The following is a 17,669-nucleotide window of genomic DNA, read 5'->3' as shown; positions in this document are numbered from 1 at the left end:
TATAGGCATTTCATGCTGTAAAATTTCCTCAAAGTACTGATTTAATAACATCCTACAACTTTTGATGTTTTTATTTTCATTTTTATTAATTTCAAAATACATTCTAATTTCCCTTTTGATTTTATAATATTTTTATAAGTATTATTCAGTTATAAAAAGAAAGTACTGATAAATTCTACCTGGAACCATCAAGAATGACCCTTGAAAACATTATGCTAAGTGAAAGAAGGCAGTCAGGGAAGACCACATATCGTATGATTCAACTTGCACGAAATCTTCACAGTCGGTCAACCCGCAGGGCCAGAAAAGACATCCGGAGGACGGAGCCTCTCCCAGAAGCCAGGGGTTGTGGGAAGGAGAAAATGGAGAATAATTGCTAATAGGTACCACAGTTCCTTTTAGGGTGATGAAAACCTGGAGTTAGATAGTGGTGAGAGTTGGACAGCTTTGTCAATATACCAAGAACTATTGAATTGTATGCTTTAAAAGGATGAATATTATGGTCCGTGAATTGTCTTTTAATAAAGGTCTTATTTTAAAAAACAAGCTAGGCACCTAGGGTGTCAAATTGAAGGAGGCTCTGATTCTCAGGGCCGCGCAATCGCAGGGTTGGTACCTATGTGTGTGGCCCTCCTGAAATTTTGTGCCTTAGGCACCTGGCTTGCCTCTCCCTAATTCAGGCCCTCAGGAGAAAGCTCTAATTCTGGTCAATTTGAAACAGGAGGGCACGGCTTCTGGGAGATGCTCTGTGCTCCAGAGAGAGCCATTTTTCTGTTGCCTTCCTCTGGATGTCACCGTGCCAACGTGAAATGCTTCCAGTTGCGTCCAGCCTGAGATGGAAGGGGGTGGGGGGATATCTGATGACATCACGAACTGCTGCATCAACTCCCCCGAGTCCCTGCCTCTGGACCCCCTGATAGAGGACACAAGGAGTGTCCTGAGCCCGTGTGACTCAGTGTCTCTTCCCATCACTTTGCGGGAAAATGGGGCTGCTTACACCACACCGCAGCCCAAGCCCCTGTGGCTAGAGAAGGGCTCGGGTACTAGGAGTGAGGACGCCTGGTTCTGGGCCCAGGACTAGTACTAGTTAGTGGTGGGACCTGGAACAAATGCTTTGGTTCTAAGTGAATCCCCCATATTCATGACAAGAGGCGTGGAACACAGACCCATGGGGCCTTCCCACTGGAACATGGAGCTCCGCTGTCACCCGACCTTCGCTTCCTTAAGTAGAAAAGCCCAGAGTTCCAGGCTCTGTCTCTTTTCCCGCAGACCCCTTGTTTCTTGGCGCGGAGGCCCTGGACGCCGCAGGCTCCCAACTTACTTCTCTGGGATGTCAGGGTCAGAACCCGGTCCTGAAGAGGCCCTGGCGCTGGGGGTGGGCGAGGCCGGGCGCTGCGCCTTGGGAACCTGGCTGGCCTCAGACTGGCGGGAGCATTCGCGGAAACAGCCCTGGGCCGGGAGGACTGGGGGGACCCTGACCTGACCCTGCTCCTAGCTCTGACCCCGGCCACCACGCGCGCCGCCCCCGCTGGTCCCGCCAGGCTCCGCCTAAAGGCAGAAAGCGTGGGAGGCGCCCGACCTGCGGTATAAAAGCGGTGCCTGCAGAGGCCCTAGCGGGAGTCCGCGGCGAGCGCAGCAGCAAGGCCGGGTACTGCGCCTCGGGGATCGGCGTCCAGGCTTGGAGCGCGGCACGGAGACGGCAGCAGCGCTGGACTAGGTGGCAGGTGAGGGCGTCCCCGCGCAGGGCCGGGGTGGAGCACGGGCGTGGCGAGCTTCAAGCCCCCGGCTGCCACCGAGAGATGGGACCGGAGGACAGGAGAGGTCGTTCAGCCAAGAGCTCCGGGGACTCGGTGCCTTCTCGGTGGGGTCAGCAACGGTCTCTGGGGGTGCCTTGGAGCGCGCAGCCGGTCTCCGCTTTGGCGGCCCACAGCCAGCGGGAACACCTCCCTCCCGGATGTCTCCTTACTGCCCTTCCCTGGCCGAAGCCCTCCCCTGCAGCCTCCTCCCCACCTGCCGGCCCTGTTTTCTCACTGCTCTGCTCTGCGCTGGGATCCGCAGGATGACGTCTGTCCTGCTTCTTCACTGTCCTTTAAAGTCACCAGTCTCGGCCGGGCGCAGTGGCTCACGCCTGTAATCCCAGCACTTTGGGAGGCCGAGGCGGTCGGATCCTTGGAGATCAGGAGTTCGAGACCAGCCTGACAAACGTGGTGAAAACCGGTCTCTACTAAAAATACAAAAAATAGCCGGGCATAGCGGTCCATGCCTGTAATAATGTCAGCTACGTGCTGAGGCAGGAAAATCACTTGAACTCGGGAGGCAGAGGTTGCAGTGAGCTGGGATTGCGCCACTGCACTCCAGCCTGGCAGACAGAGCGAGACTTCGTCTGAAAACAAACAAACAAAAAAACACAAAAAACCACCACCAACAACAACAAAAAAAATAAAGCCACCAGTCTCGAGTTTCAAATCTGAGCACTTTTATCCATCTTAATTCTTTCAATAATTCAGCTAAACGAATGGGGTCCTGAGAATCTGCGGAGCCAGGCTCAGTCCTCGCCTGCAGGGCCTGTGGTCTGCGGGGCCTGCCAGCAAGATGAGGAATCACCTTCGGAAGGAAGGGTCGTGCTGGGGAGGGTCGCGCCAGCGGGGTTAAGAGAACCTCCTCCAGGGTGGGAATCAGAGCCTCCGGGCCGCGGTGTTTGAGGGTGAGTGGAATTAATCCCGTGATGGACGTGGGGCCTTCTAAGGGGGACCAACAGTGTTTGCGAAGAGGTGACTTTGGGAGGGGTTCAGGATGGCCAGAGGTGGAGGCTGTGACCTGAGTGAGGCTGGATCAAGAGAGGGGGCAGGTGGAGAAGAAACCGTTTTTTGTTTTTTTTTTTCCTGAGATGGAGTCTTGCTCTGTAGCCCAGGCTGGAGTACAGTGGCGCAATCTTGGCTCACTGCAAGCTCTGCCTCCCGGGTTCAGGCCATTCTCCTGCCTCAGCCTCCCGAGTAGCTGGGACTACAGGTGCCCGCCGCCACGCCCGGCTCATTTTTTGTACTTTTAGTAGAAACGGGGTTTCACCTTGTTAGCCAGCATGGTCTCGATCTCCTGACCTCATGATCCGCCCGCCTCGGCCTCCCAAAGTGCTGGGATTACAGGCGTGAGCCACCGTGCCCGGCCGAGAAGAAACCGTTTTCACAAGGTGGCTTTGAGCAGATCCTAAGAGCCCGGGGAGATTTAGGAGGAAGGACAAGAGGATTAAGACACCGCTTTCTGAGGTGCTGTGTGGCTGTTGCGTGGTGGTGGCTGGGGGGAGTCGGTTGTGTTCATTGTCCAAGGCTCTCCAGTGCTTTGCGTGGCGTTTTGGGGCGCACAAATGAGGTGTCCCAAAAATGGGGAGAGTGGCTCTAGGGAGACCAGATGCTCAGGAGGGGTCCTGGGCATTAGACCAGGCACAGGATCCAAAGTGGAGAGAAATGTGGGCGTAGAGGGCAGGCCTTGGGGATGGGTGTGGGAGGAGGGGGAGATGGAAAGGAGTCAGGGAGGTCTCCCAGGCTCACCTGGAGGAGTGAGGGTCTCATTTCCAAGTGCACTGGGAACTGCAGTCTGGGGGTGGGGGTTCCTTTGGTTTCAGACCTGTGACCAAGAGACCCACCCCCTCACATTCACACTTTGGCCTCCAGTGGCTTCACAGGCACCACCTCCTTGTTCTCGCCTGTTTTACTCCTCACCTTGGGCTGTTTCTTGCCTTTCCATTCTGGCGTTCTGCAGGGATCAGTTCCTTCCTCTCATGCACAACCTACACTCATGGCTTTTGCTGGGAGTAATGAGTAAAGCTCCCAAATAGATGTTTCTGAGTTAGCAAGCGCATTAAAGACAGAACAAAACGAAGCAAAAACAACACACAATTGTCTAAGTCCCACTTTCAGTGTTCAAGGGCCACATGATGTCCAGAAGCTAGTGATGGGCAGGAGCTCTGAATGGAGTTACTGGGATGTCGGGCCGTGTGGGCCTGGGGCAGGCTGGCTGACTGGGAGCAGACTGGCTCCACCCTGGCTGTCCAGGACGCACTCACTCGCCTCCGTGGATGACAGCTCCTTGCCTCACAGCTGTCTGTCTCTGGGTCAGATTCAGCATCTCAGTGTCTTTTGTGTATCAGCTGAATGACAGGGAGGCCACAGGCTGGTGCCCAGTTGAAAATCTCACAGGGACTCTTGGTAAATGCATGCAAGAATAAGAAGAGCATTTTCCTCCTCCTGCCTGACCCCATTCTCCTCCTCAGATGGGACGATCTGGTCCTTACGGAAAGAATTGGATTGGAGTTCACTGCTTCCAGCTCTGTGTGTGTGTGTGTGTGTGTGTGTGAGAGAGAGAGGGAGAGAGAGCAAGCTCTGCAGGCGAGACAGTTCTGTTGCTATTGCTGGTTTGAGCTGCTGCCATCACCACACTTAGCTAATTACCTTAATATTTGGATTTAGTTTTTGGCCGGATACTAACAGGAAATAAATTTTTCTCCAATTTAAAATACTTATGAACTTTGAGAAGAAAACAAAAAGTACGATTCCAAAATTGCCCTGTAGTAAGTAGGTCAGTAACATTCAGGGAGTGTCGAAACTGCGTTTCTCTTTATTCTTCACTTCCAGGCCCTGCATCATGGAAACTCTTTCTAACGCAAGTGGTGCTTTTGCCATGCGCCTTTTAAAGACACTGTGTCAAGATAACCCTTCGCGCAACGTGTTCTGTTCTCCTGTGAGCATCTCCTCCGCCCTGGCCATGGTTCTCCTAGGGGCGAAGGGAAACACCGCAACCCAGATGGCCCAGGTAAGCTTGCCCGTCCCCCAGGAGCCGGAACTGGCCTGGGCTGCGTGCTCCGTCACCAGCTTCACACTCACACTCCAGGGCCACTGAGAAAGGAGGGCAGGAGTGGGGCCCGAGTGTGCACTGGCCATTTCGGGGAGGCGGGGGTCCACTGGGGAAGAAGTGGGCAGGGCAGGGAGGCAGGAACTCTGCTCCACCGAGATTTATTCGGGGGAAACTTCCCTCAGTTAATCCCTTGGAAAAGACCATCCAAGCTGTCTTGTCCTAGCATGGAACCTTTCTTCAGAAAATCATACTGAAATTATTTGAAACATAAGTTGCAAAGACCTACCTCTTTTTTGGAGCAAGAGACTTTGTAACTATAAGCTTTCATTCGTAAGGAAGGTGAATACCTATTTCCAGTTGTTTCTGTACCAACAGCTCAGGGAGGGCATCAACAGAAATTTGCAAGAAAGATCCCAGGGCAAGTGCTTAGTTGCAGCTGCATACTGTGCAGGTGCTGCTCAGCTCAGTCTCACCAACACTCAGAGAACCTGTGGAAATGATTCAAGATCAGTGCTTGTCCCCAGACGTTTGTGGAAAGGAGAGGAGACATACACCTGAGATGAAACCGAAAGCTTCCGTCATCCCTGAGCACAGGCCCCTGGACACGCCTTCATCATCGGAGTTGTCCTTTGTTCAGTATGACTGTCTTTTTCTTTGATGACGCTTTTCAGTAGTGAATTACTCATTTCAATAATTTCCCAGCTCATTGTGTGAAGAAGGGAAGGTTGATGTGTAAAGGCTACCAGCCTTAATAATAAGCACAGAGAGGCTCTCTAAAAGATATATATATTTGGAAATAGGGCATTGCAATGAAAATACGCATGCCATGGCAAGCTATGTGCATATTCAGGGAGGTGAAATAACACTAAGATTTTTAAAAGAAAAAGTAAAGAGGATTACATAATTCCTTTGAAATAATTATTTTTGGCAAAAAGATCAATAACGAAGGTGATGCCAGTGTGAGGTTGGACGGGGAGTTCCTGGGTAGATGTCCTTGCACAAGTATTTTGTTGTGTAAGGCTGTGATGGCCTTTGTGCAAGAGTGTGGGTTTTTACAGAGTCCTTTGTGATAGTTTTATCAGGCATTCAAGCGTGAGAACCCTCTCTTCATGGCCTTCGCTGTCTGTTTGTCAAAGGTTTTTGGTTTTGTTTTTTTAACATTAGTGACTCCATTTTGATTTTGAAGTTCCTTATGCTTAAATCTTTATGATGTTTTTCTATGTTTTAGGCTCACCGATAAACCCTTGTAGAAAGCTTTTTTGAGAGCACCAAAATTGTCCGGGTACCTTCTTAGCTGTGAGACTGAGCTCTCTCCATGGCTCCAGTGTTCAACTGGATGCTCGTGAGACACCAGACATACTGAGTACACGTTGCTACCTGTAACATGCAGGGAAGCGTTAATGGCAGCAGAAATATTTTAAAGAATTATTTATTTTTCCTTCATTATATAACTGGTAAAAGTCCACTATAAAAATTTTTAAAAACATAAAAGTAGAAGGGAGGAAAAAAAAATCTCTGTGGATCCATCAAACAGAGACAACCACCCTTGATAATGTAAAGCATCTTCCTCCAGTTCTCCAGTTCGATTTCCCCCATTTTCTTTTTTTTCTTCCTTTTTTTTTTTTTTTTTTTTTTTTTGAGACAGAGTCTTGCTCTGTTGCCCAGGCTGGAGTGCAGTGGTGTGATCTCGGCTTACTGCAAGCTACACCTCCCGAGTTCACACCATCCTCCCACCTCAGCCTCCCGAGTAGCTGGGACCACAGGTGCCCGCCCCCACACCCAGCTAATTTTTATTTTTAGTAGAGACAGGGTTTCACTGTGTTAGCCAGGATGGTTTCGATCTCCTGACCTCATGATCCACCTACCTTGGCCTCCCGAAGTGCTGGGATTACAGGCGTGAGCCACCGTGCCCGGCCCTATTTCCCCATTTTCACTTGACATTTTGTACTTTGGTGATTATATGGTATCTTTACTTTTATAAATGTTTTTTCTGCTAATGTGAGGATTCAGCGAGACAGTCCATGGAAAGCAAGTGCTCGACATGTGCTGGCTATGAATAGTAATAGTGGTGTCACAGCCTCAGGTGAAATTGGTCTTAGCTTTTGGTTCTGTTCTATTTTTGACAGGGTTTCTTATCAACAGTCTATGAGCTGTCTAAAATAAATTTAGTAGCTTCCCCTTTTTTCTATGTTATAGAACAGTGTGTATTGCATGAGAAATAGAAATTGCTTGAATATTAGGGAAAAAAAATCCCTCAAAAGATCATCTAAGCCTTTTTAGAAGTAATTCTCTCTCTCTCCCTCTTTTTTTTTTTTTGGTTCATTCATTGTGACTGATAGATTCTGTTTTTTGTTTGTTTTGTTTTGTTTTGTTTTTTGAGATAGAGTCTCACTCTGTCACCCAGGCTGGAGTGCAGTGGTGCTATCTCAGCTCGCTGTGACCTCCAACTCCCGAGTTCAAGTTCAAGTGATTCTCCTGCCTCAGCCTCCCGAGTAGCTGGGATTACAGGCACACGTCACCATGCCTGGCTAGTATTCATATTTTTGACTGGCATTTGGTAACTTACAATCTGTACTCTACTGAAAATAATTATATAGAGTTTTTGTTCTAACATTCCCTTTGTTTATATTGCTATAACCTCTTTTTCACATATAAGTTTCCTTTGGGGTGCTTTTTCTTACATGTAGTGGGTGGCTGTCTGTTTTGTATGTATTTGTGTTTTATTTTAAAGAACCAGCTCTTGGATTCATTGATCATTTTGTGTTTGTCTCAAAATTCCTTAGGAGTTTTTCTGTATCTTTTCTAACATAATAATTTTAAAGTTTTAGCATTTTATTACTTTCTTGGTAATATTGAAAATAATGCTATGTTTTAACTTATCTGTGGCCAAACTCTTTGGTCGAATATATATCACCCATATTTTGATTATTTTCTAAATTATGTGTCGTATACTTATTTAGAAGAATATTTTTTGTTTGTTTGTTTTTTGAGAAGGAGTCTTGCTCTATTGCCCAGGCTGGAATGCAATAGTATGATCTTGGCTCACTGCAACCTCTGCCTCCTGGGTTCACGTGATTCTCCTGCCTCAGCCTCCCAAGTAGCTGGGATTACCGGCAAGCATCACCACACGTGGCTAATTTTCGTATTTTTAGTAGAGACAGGGTTTCGCCATGTTGGCCAGGCTGGTCTTGAACTCCTGACCTCAAATGATCTGCCCCCCTTGGCCCCCCAAAGTGCTGGGATTACAGGCATGAGCCACTGTGCCCAGCCTAGAAGAATATTTTAAATATTGTTTAGAAGAGGGTTTTTTGGTTTTTTTTTTTTTTGACATGGTCTTGCTCTGTCTCCTAGGCTGGAGTATAGCAGCTTGATCATAGCTCACTGCAGCCTCAAAGTCCTGGGCTCCAGCAATCCTCCCATCTCAGCCTTCCAAGTAGCCAGGACCACAGGCACACACCATCATGCCCAGCTAATTGGAGATGGGATCTTGCAATATTGCCCAGGCTAGCCTCAAACTCTTGGACTCAAACAATCCTCCTGCCTTGGCCTCCCAAAGTGCTGGGATTACAGGCATGAGCCAGTGTGCCTGGCCTAGAAGAGTATTTTAATTGTTACTTTGAAGAGTTAATTATATTTAGAAAAGTGTTTTCAGTAATAATTTGTAGGTCATTTTCATTTTGTTGGCATTTTATTTATAATGCTGATTTTTTGTTAGTACATTGAAGTTAGAGAATATAATCTATATAATTCTGTATTTCAGAATGTATTGAGACTTTGAGACTTTTCTTATGGCCCAATATATGTTATATTTTTTGAAATATTTAAGTAATACACACACATATAGTGCCTGTAGGGTACAATTTTAATAACCATGTTATTGTCTTATTAATCACATTGCTTATTTAATATCCTTGTTTCCTTTTGAGGATTCTGATGATTGTATTTCTGTCTATTTTTCCTTGCATTTTTTCTGCTTTTAACTTTTTAACTGCATCTTTTTTTTTTTTTACTATAAATTTTAGAGGTAATTTTCCCACCAGTGTGCATTTATATTTTCCTTTGGATGCAAGATTTTATCACAACCTCTTTTCTGAGCTTTTCTCACCCTTGTCTTTTTTTGTGTGTTACTCATCTTTAAACGAGCGAGATGCATTCAGGCAGGATGGCTACGTCTTTTACTCGCCTGTTTTCTGTCCCCTCTCTCTCCTTTCCTCATCCATCAAAGAGCTATCTTGATAACTTTTAAAATTATTTTTCACAACAGGCACTGTCTTTAAACACAGAGGAAGACATTCATCAGGGTTTCCAGTCGCTTCTCACTGAAGTGAACAAGCCTGGCACACAGTACCTGCTGAGAACGGCCAACAGGCTCTTTGGAGAGAAAACTTGTCAATTCCTCTCAGTAAGTTGAATCAATAGAACAATAAAAGTTGTATTCAACATACCTCGTGATATAGAGTCTGGGAGAAAGACCCTAGAGAAATTGAGAAATTTATGTTAACCAATTAAAAAAAATTGCACTATTTTTTTTTCTAAGATGGGGTCTCACTACGTTGCCCAGGCTGGTCTTAAACTCCTGGTCTCAAGTGATCCTCCTGCCTGTTGGGATTACAGATGTGAGCCACCACTCCCAGCCTAAACTTCTTTTTTTTTTAAAGACCACAATTCTATAATTATGCCTTGCATTAGTATTACAAAAGTAGTCTCTACTTTTCTTGAAAGGTAAAATTCTCAAGTTCATTTCTGGTTATTCAGGGTTCAATACATACCTATTCACAAACTCTGATATTTTAACATATCTTCATATGATCACTTTTAAAGAGTTATGTATATTCTTTTTATTAAAAAAAGATAACATATTTAGAATTTTTGGAAGTTTGCTGACATTTGTATTTAGCAATGCAGCCTCACTGAACATTTTTCTCTCCAAAGACGTTTAAGGAATCCTGTCTTCAATTCTATCATGCTGAGCTGAAGGAGCTTTCCTTTATCAAAGCTGCAGAAGAGTCCAGGAAACACATCAACACCTGGGTCTCAAAAAAGACTGAAGGTCAGAATGACAAGTTATTCCACCTTCCTCCCAACCCCTCCTCCTCCTGCGGCTCTTCCTATTCCTCCTTCCCTCCTCTTATATCCTCCCTCCTCCTCCTCTCCCTCCTATCCCTCCCTCTCTCTCTCCTCACCCACCTGCACCTCTCCACTCCGCCCCCTCTAATTTCACGGGTGTTTCAGATGGTCAGAGTAGTGTTGACTGGCAAGGCCTCCTGGCATACTGAACCTTGATGGACTCATAAAGGTTCTGATCAGACATTCAGGTTTTCAGCAACAGAGATTTACTTTTGTCTATTCTCCCAGGACCAGAGTAGCTAATACAAATGTCAAAAGGCGGCCAGGCACGGTGACTCTCGCCTGTAATCCCAGCAATTTAGAAGGCCGAAGCGAGTATATCACTTGAGGTCAGGAGTTCGAGACCAGCCTGACCAACATGGCGGGACCCCCATCTCTACTAAAAATACAAAAATTAGCCAGGTGTGGTGGCCCATGCCCATAATCCCAGCTGCTTGGGAGGCTGAGACATGAGAATCACTTGAACCTGGGAGGCAGAAGTTGTAGTGAGCTGAGATTATGCCACTGCACTCCAGCCTGTCTCAGAAACAAAAAACAAACTAAAAAACAAATGTCAAAAGAATCTCAGGCCACGTTTCCAGTTTAATAACTTACATTCAAATATACTCTCCGTGGCCTGTAACATTCACATGTCAGGTGACTCCATTGTCTCTGTGAGAAGGAGACTGATGGACAGATCTTGCCTGAGGTATACACTTGGGCTGCCTCTTCCTAGGTTCTGGGGGACCTCCATCACCATTACCTTTACCTGCTAAGGTCACTCCTGACTTTTCATGTCTTCCACTTAAGCTCCTTTAGTTTCACTTGATAAGCCTACATTTGATTGGTTAACTGCAGACCCTCTCTCAGGGCTGATCAGTTCCACAGACTGAAAATACCCTCCATTTGGGGTTGAACCTTATTCATCTACATTTCAGAAAGTGACGTGTTCCCAGTCTTGGCCTCGAAGACCAATGATGGTCTGATGAACTATTCAGACTCCTCTGCGCCGATTACGCTTAGTACCACTGGGAACATTTCCATTTCTGTGAATAAATGAGACGGTAAAGAATGGGAGATGTTCTTCGCTTAAAGTCTCAGCAATTGTTTCCCGCATTCCTGCTTGGAGTATTTACCACGGATGCTCTCTTGAGGCAGTGAGTTAGCAGGGATGCCCTCAGTTCATTGAAACAGTACCACTTGATCTCCAGGGAAAGAAGGGGTGATCTTTGCTTGCCCACATCCTCTTTTCCAGGGATGCCTAGTGCTTTGTTGAGGGGATTCGGCAGGAATATCTCCTCCAAAAGCTTCTGGAAACTCCCCATGTGCCCAATGTCAGCTCTTCCTGCTTTGAGCCGTCCATTCTGGCTGCTTCTGACATGTCCATGTGTAGTCACAGAGTATTAGAACTAGGTGTGATCATGAAGGATTGGATCAAACACTCCAATTAACCACGTGAGACAAACACCCCTTCAGCCTATCACATTTCCTGCTGGTCTTGTTCTCCAACCTGGTGTAATTTTTCTACTTTCTACCAACCTGCTTTCCTCAAGTGACTTAGGTGTCTTTCACCATCTTTAACTTGGTGGATGTTCTCAAGGTGTCAGTAATCATGAATACCACTCATATGTGCTGTTTTCATTTCTGTACATAACAACCCAAACTCAGCAAATTTGAAAACAGAAGTTTGCTTCTCCACTAATAATCCAGGATCATCGAATGCATCAGGTTCTTGTAAAAAGCAACTGAATGTAGTCTCTACTTTTCTTGAAAGGTAAAATTGAAGAGTTGTTGCCGAGTAGCTCAATCGATGCAGAAACCAGGCTGGTTCTTGTCAATGCCATCTACTTCAAAGGAAAGTGGAATGAACCGTTTGACGAAACATACACGAGGGAAATGCCCTTTAAAATAAACCAGGTGGGGGAAGCTTTTTAAAATCCTGCTAGTTTGATGAAGAAGTTGAATGGAAAGATTTAACTCTGTAAAAGCGTAAGTGACATAAGCATAAGCCAAAAGGAATTTGAAACTTAAAGTATTTCTGAATGAATTTATTAACTCAGTAGAAAAAACGGAAGGGATAAAAGATATTTGCTGCATATATATATATATATATATATGTAGTGTTTTATCACTGCTGTTAACTGCCTTCGATAATTTCTCATAAACCATTGCTGCCACCTAGTTTTGGAAACTAAAGATCTTCCAATAAGCCCAATTTACTTGGCTAGAAAGCAAAAAAAAAAAAAAAAAGTGTTAAGGTAGTGTGATATGTGGGAGTGAGAGGCAGTATAGGGCAGGGTAGAGGGAGAGAAGGTGAAAACCTGTCTTTAATTCGTCATTTTAAATTTTTTTTTTTTTTGAGACGGAGTCTCACTCTGTTGCCCAGGCTGGAGTGCAATGGCGCAATCTTGGCTCACTGCAAGCTCCGCCTCCACGGTTCACGCCATTCTCCCGCCTCAGCCTCTGCGAGCGGCTGGGACTACAGGCGCCCGCCACCACGCCCGGCTAATTTTTTTATATTTTTAGTAGAGACGGGGTTTCACCGTGGTCTCGATCTCCTGACCTTGTGATCTGCCCGCCTCGGCCTCCCAAAGTGCTGGGATTACAAGCGTGAGCCACTGCGCCCGGCCAGTTATTTTTAAAATTAAAGTAAGTTTTGATTTGAATTGTTAACTAATTATCATTAATTCAGTATTTACAGCTTTTTAATATTAAAACTTCGTGACAAAGACCTTAGTTTTGACATGGAAGTAAAACTTAATTAAGGCAGGCATTAGAATAATTTGCCAAATCCTCCAGCCCCTAAAGAGATACCATTTTAATGCAATTAAAAAACAAAAGCAGGTAACCCTCCTGCATTTTTTGTAAGGTGTACTTGAACTTAAAAAAATTAGTTCTCTAGTTGCAAAGGGTGGGAGGAGGAGAACTCTTCTAACCCTGGTTTTATAACTATTTTAATTTTTATAATAAATGATCTGTATCAATTTTTAAAAGTATTACATTAATAAATGTAATACTTTGCTGAACTTCTGTGTGCGTATGGCTCTTCTGTATTTTAAAAAAGTGATTTCCTTAGAGTATCAGAATTGAAAAGATTGGGTTAAAATACATTACTACATATGTATGTCGTTACTCTTTCTGAGAGAGTGTATCCATTTATACTCCCTGTCATGCTGTTGTGGAACTATAAGTTTCATCCCACTTTATGATTTTTTTTCTCATATGTTGGGTTGGATAAATAGGAAACATAATACACATTTTTTTCTAATTAAATCAAAACAAATTTGTATTTAATTTCATTTGATTATATTGCTTCTTAGATCTATTTGCTGAGCACAATTTAAATGAGAAACATCTTTCTCCTCTGGAAAATGTAGAGTATCACATTTTATTTTGCAGAATAAAACCTTTCCCAGGGTGGTACTGTGTCTGCTTGCAATGATGATAGGGAGGAACTGGTTGACTTTTTTTTTTTTTTTTTTTAGTGTTAACTGGGGCATGAATGTGGCGGTTTCCATCACAGGTGCTGAAAACACTCTTGGAGGCAACTGCAGCTCCTTTGAAACTTTTAATTGCGTCTTTCAATAATCCTTCCCCCAGGAGGAGCAAAGGCCTGTGCAGATGATGTATCAGGAGGCCCCGTTTAAGCTCGCCCACGTGGGCGAGGTGCGCGCGCAGCTGCTGGAGCTGCCCTACGCCGGGAAGGAGCTGAGCCTGCTGGTGCTGCTGCCTGACGACGGCGTGGAGCTCAGCACGGTAAGACCTGGGCTGCGGGAAGAACCCAGGGACACCTTTGCGGGCAGAACTGGAGCGCCACTTCCACCTCATATTTACCTTCCGAGCTGGCGATGCGGCAGACGCACACTGTGCAGGCACTTGGCGTTGGGATCAAACTTTTGTTCAAGGCCGACTTTTCCCAATGTTGTCTGCGTGATCTGCCAAACTACACATCTCAGTCTTCTTGTTTTTTCATCGCTAGAAGGGGTGGGGGGCGGTTAAAATGCCTTTTAAAATAAATCAGGTAGGAGGAAGCTTATAAAAATCCTGCTAGTTTGACGAATGGCAGACTTTTAACTCTAAAAGCATAAATGACTGCTTAGGGTTATTGCCTCGTAGAGTTATGATGAGGATAAAATGTGGGTAATTCAGGTAACAAGCTTACCACATTGCCTGGCAACTAGTAAACTCTACAAATGTCATCCATTATTATAATCATCATTCTTAGCATTATGCTTTTAAAGTCTAGGAACCTGAAATAGAGAATGAGGAAGTCTTAACTTTCACCTAACAAGGCTGGGAGGGGGCATCCAGGGAGGTGTGAAGTCCAGTGCTCAGAGGGAGGGACCAGAGGCAGCCTCTGAGGGCACATCCAGGTACTCGGCTTCCTTTCAGCATGGATCCCTGGGGTGAGAGAGTCAACCATGGCAAATGGCAGGCAGTGGAACCCCATGACTTGAGAGGTTTGTGTGCGCAGCAGCCATTGGCTCTCCCTCTGCCCACCTTCCTGAAACTATGCTCCAGAAACTATGCAGAATCTCTCTGGGGCAGATAATCCTCTCGTAACCTCTCTGCTCCAGAAACTATGCAGCATCTCTCTGGGGCAGATAATCCTGCCCTTTCATTTCCAATCCTTTTCTTTACTAGCAATGGTTTGTTGTCTTTAAAAAGACTATGTTTGAAAAAAACATAGTCGCCTGGGCATTGACACTTGTCACAATACAAGATGTCTCCGGAGTTGTTGGATAAGGAGAGGACAGACACAGCCTTCCTGCCTCTGGTGTCTCTCCCCCTTGTCAAGGAAGTGGCACATGGGACATAGGCCAAGTAAGAGTGCTCACAAGCTTCTGGCAGATGAAGGGGCCACTGATCCTATGTGAACAACACCTACGTGCAAGAGGAGGAAGGGAACTGTGTGAGTGCCTGTGCGCTTGTAGATGTGCACTGAAGTCGGAATCTTAAAATCTAATTCTGGTCTTTCAGGTGGAAAAAAGTCTCACTTTTGAGAAACTCACAGCCTGGACCAAGCCAGACTGTATGAAGAGTACTGAGGTTGAAGTTCTCCTTCCAAAATTTAAACTGCAGGAGGATTATGACATGGAATCTGTGCTTCGGCATTTGGGAATTGTTGATGCCTTCCAACAGGGCAAGGCTGACTTGTCAGCAATGTCAGCAGAGAGAGACCTGTGTCTGTCCAAGTTCGTGCACAAGAGTTTTGTGGAGGTGAATGAAGAAGGCACTGAGGCAGCGGCAGCCTCGAGCTGCTTCGTGGTTGCAGAGTGCTGCATGGAATCTGGCCCCAGGTTCTGTGCTGACCACCCTTTCCTTTTCTTCATCAGGCACAACAGAGCCAACAGCCTTCTGTTCTGTGGCAGGTTCTCATCTCCATAAAGGGTGCACTTACCGTGCACTCGGCCATTTCCCTCTTGCTGTGTCCCCAGATCCCCACTACAGCTCCAAGAGGATGGGCCTAGAAAGCCACATGTAAAGATGAGGGCAGATTCCTTACCCATCTGCCCTCATGATTTGCCAGCAGAATTCATGATGCTCCACACTCAGCTCTTCCATACTGACCACTCATTTATGCTACTTAATCAGAATCTTGAGAAAATAGACCATAATGATTCCCTGTTGTATTAAAATTGCAGTCCAAATCCCATAGGATGGCAAGCAAAGCTTCTCTAGAGTTCCACATGCAATTCACTCTGGCGACCCTGTGCTTTCCTGATACCGCAAATACATGCCTTAACCCGCTGCCTCAGTGGTAGTAAATGGTGCTAGATACTGCTACTATTTTATAGATTTCCTGGTGCTTAGCCTTTTAAAAAAGGTTTTAAAATGTACATTTATCTTTTATCTTTTTTTTTTTTGACATTTACCAATCACCAAGCATGCGCCAAACACTGCGTTAGGCACTGGGGACACAAAAGGGGACAGAGCCATGCTCCTTTGACACCTGATCTTCAGTTCTGTGCCCAACGTATATAGCTTTGACAACGACCAGGTTGGACTGTGTGATGTCTTTCAACTTACCATGTAATCCTCTTGTAGGGATCACATCTTTCTTTGTGATATTGTATTTCTCTACCTCTAACAGTAGAAATTCCATTCAACCCTTAAAGCTCATTTCAAATTCTTCTTTGAGAAGTTTTTCCTTTCTCCACAACCAGATGTACGTATTTGAACTCTCTTTGTACTTGGAGGGCACTTCTTTCATGGTAGTTCTTTTATTAATCTCTGTATCCTTAGATAGTCCTCCAACAACCAAGGGTTGCGACTCTGTCTTACATATCTGGATGCCCCTCATAGTGCAGTAATAAGTAAGTTGATTATATACGAGCTACGTAACTTGTGTTTTTAATGGTTGGATATCACTGAGTTTATTTTTTTAAGAATTTTTTTATTGAGGTAAAATTCACATAACATAAAATTAACTATTTTAAAGTGAGTTCAGTGCCACTTAGTATTGTTAACAACGTTGTGTAACCACCACCTTTATTTAAAGTTCCAAAAAAATTTTTGTCCTCTAAAAGGAAACCCCATCCTATTAAGCAGATACTCTCCATTCCTTCCTTCTTCCAGCCCCCAGCAACCACCAATCTGCTTTCTGTGTCTGTAGATTTATCTGTTCTTGATATTTTATATAAATTGTATGAGACCTTTTGTGTCTGACTTCTTTCACTTAGTACAAGTTTTTGAGATTTATTTACATAGTGGCATGTATCAACACTTCATTTTTATGGCTAAATAAAATTGTATTATGTGTTTATAGCACAATTTATTTATCCACTCATTCATTGATGGACTTTGGGTTGTTTCTGACTTTTGGCTATTGGGAATAGTGCTGTTATGAATGTTTGTGTATCTGTATTTGTTTGAATGCCTATTTTGCATTCTCTTGGGTATGTATCTAGGAGTGGAACTGCTGGGTCATATGTTAATTCTGTTTAGCTTTTTGAGGAACAGACAAACTGTTTTCCACAGCAGTTGAACCATTCCACATTCCCACCAGCAATGTATGAGAATTCCAATTTCTCTCCACATCCTCACCAACACTTATTATTTTCCTTCTCCTTTTTTTTTTTTTTTAAAAAAAATAAGTTATGGCCATCTTAGTGGGTGTGAAGTGGTATCTCATTGTTTTTTATTTGCATTTCCTATGTAATGAGCTACAAACTAAAGTACAAACTAGATGGGACATCCAGTCCCTTTGATAGATAATGCTGACTAAAAAATGAGATGAAAGACATTTGTTTTTAGAACAAGAGTGTTTATTAAAAAGCTTTAGAGGAGGAATGAAAAGAAAGTGAAGTACACTTAGAAAAGGGCCAAGTGGACATCTTGGATGTCAAGTGCCTAGTTCAGTATCTTTCGAGACAGTGCCTCACTCTGTCACCCAGGCTGGAGTGTAGTGGCATGATCTGGGCTCACTGCAACCTCCTCCTGGATTCAAGCAATTCTCTTGCCTCAGCCTCCCAAGTAACTGGGACTACAGCCACCCACCACCACACCTGGCTAATTTTGTATTTTTCAGTAGAGACGGGGTTTCACCACATTGCGGTGTTGGTCTTGAAATCCTGGCCTCAAGCAATCCGCCTACCTCGGCCTCCCAAAGTGCTAGGATTACAGGCATGAGCCACTGAGCCCAGCCCTAGTTCAGTATCTTTTATGTAAATTATAAACATCTGCAACATTATGTATCATATTGAGAGGTGACA

At 44.9% G+C, this 17,669-nt stretch overlaps 1 protein-coding gene across 2 annotated transcripts; it reads left to right on the top strand.

The window, feature by feature from the left end:
- Positions 1 to 1,630: 1,630 nt before the first annotated feature.
- SERPINB9 (serpin family B member 9) lies at positions 1,631 to 16,728 on the top strand. 2 transcript variants are annotated; one of them, XM_032140251.2, is made up of 7 exons: positions 1,631 to 1,724; positions 4,629 to 4,806; positions 9,113 to 9,250; positions 9,781 to 9,898; positions 11,729 to 11,871; positions 13,555 to 13,710; positions 14,935 to 16,728. In XM_032140251.2, exons 2-7 carry the CDS (start codon positions 4,639 to 4,641, stop codon positions 15,340 to 15,342), a joined length of 1,131 nt encoding a protein of 376 aa, XP_031996142.1. In that variant the 5' UTR covers positions 1,631 to 1,724; positions 4,629 to 4,638; the 3' UTR covers positions 15,343 to 16,728. The 2 variants fall into 2 exon arrangements, with proteins under 2 accessions (XP_031996142.1, XP_031996144.1); XM_032140253.2 differs by lacking the exon at positions 1,631 to 1,724 and adding an exon at positions 3,101 to 3,263.
- The last annotated feature ends 941 nt before the right edge of the window (positions 16,729 to 17,669 follow it).

Source organism: Hylobates moloch, unplaced genomic scaffold, assembly GCF_009828535.3.
Source record: "Hylobates moloch isolate HMO894 unplaced genomic scaffold, HMol_V3 SCAFFOLD_20, whole genome shotgun sequence".
NCBI lineage: Eukaryota > Metazoa > Chordata > Mammalia > Primates > Hylobatidae > Hylobates > Hylobates moloch.
The sequence above is the reverse complement of the archived record's forward strand: the minus strand, read 5'-3'. Positions and strand labels throughout refer to the sequence as shown.

Bases quoted from the DNA above. Each gene is read 5' to 3' on its own strand.
- SERPINB9 (XM_032140251.2), top strand. From the start codon at position 4,639: ATGGAAACTCTTTCTAACGCAAGTGGTGCTTTTGCCATGCGCCTTTTA. The intron at 9,899-11,728 runs GTCAGAATGACA...TTTTCTTGAAAG, and splicing joins GGTCTCAAAAAAGACTGAAG to GTAAAATTGAAGAGTTGTTG. The intron at 11,872-13,554 runs GTGGGGGAAGCT...TCCTTCCCCCAG, and splicing joins TGCCCTTTAAAATAAACCAG to GAGGAGCAAAGGCCTGTGCA.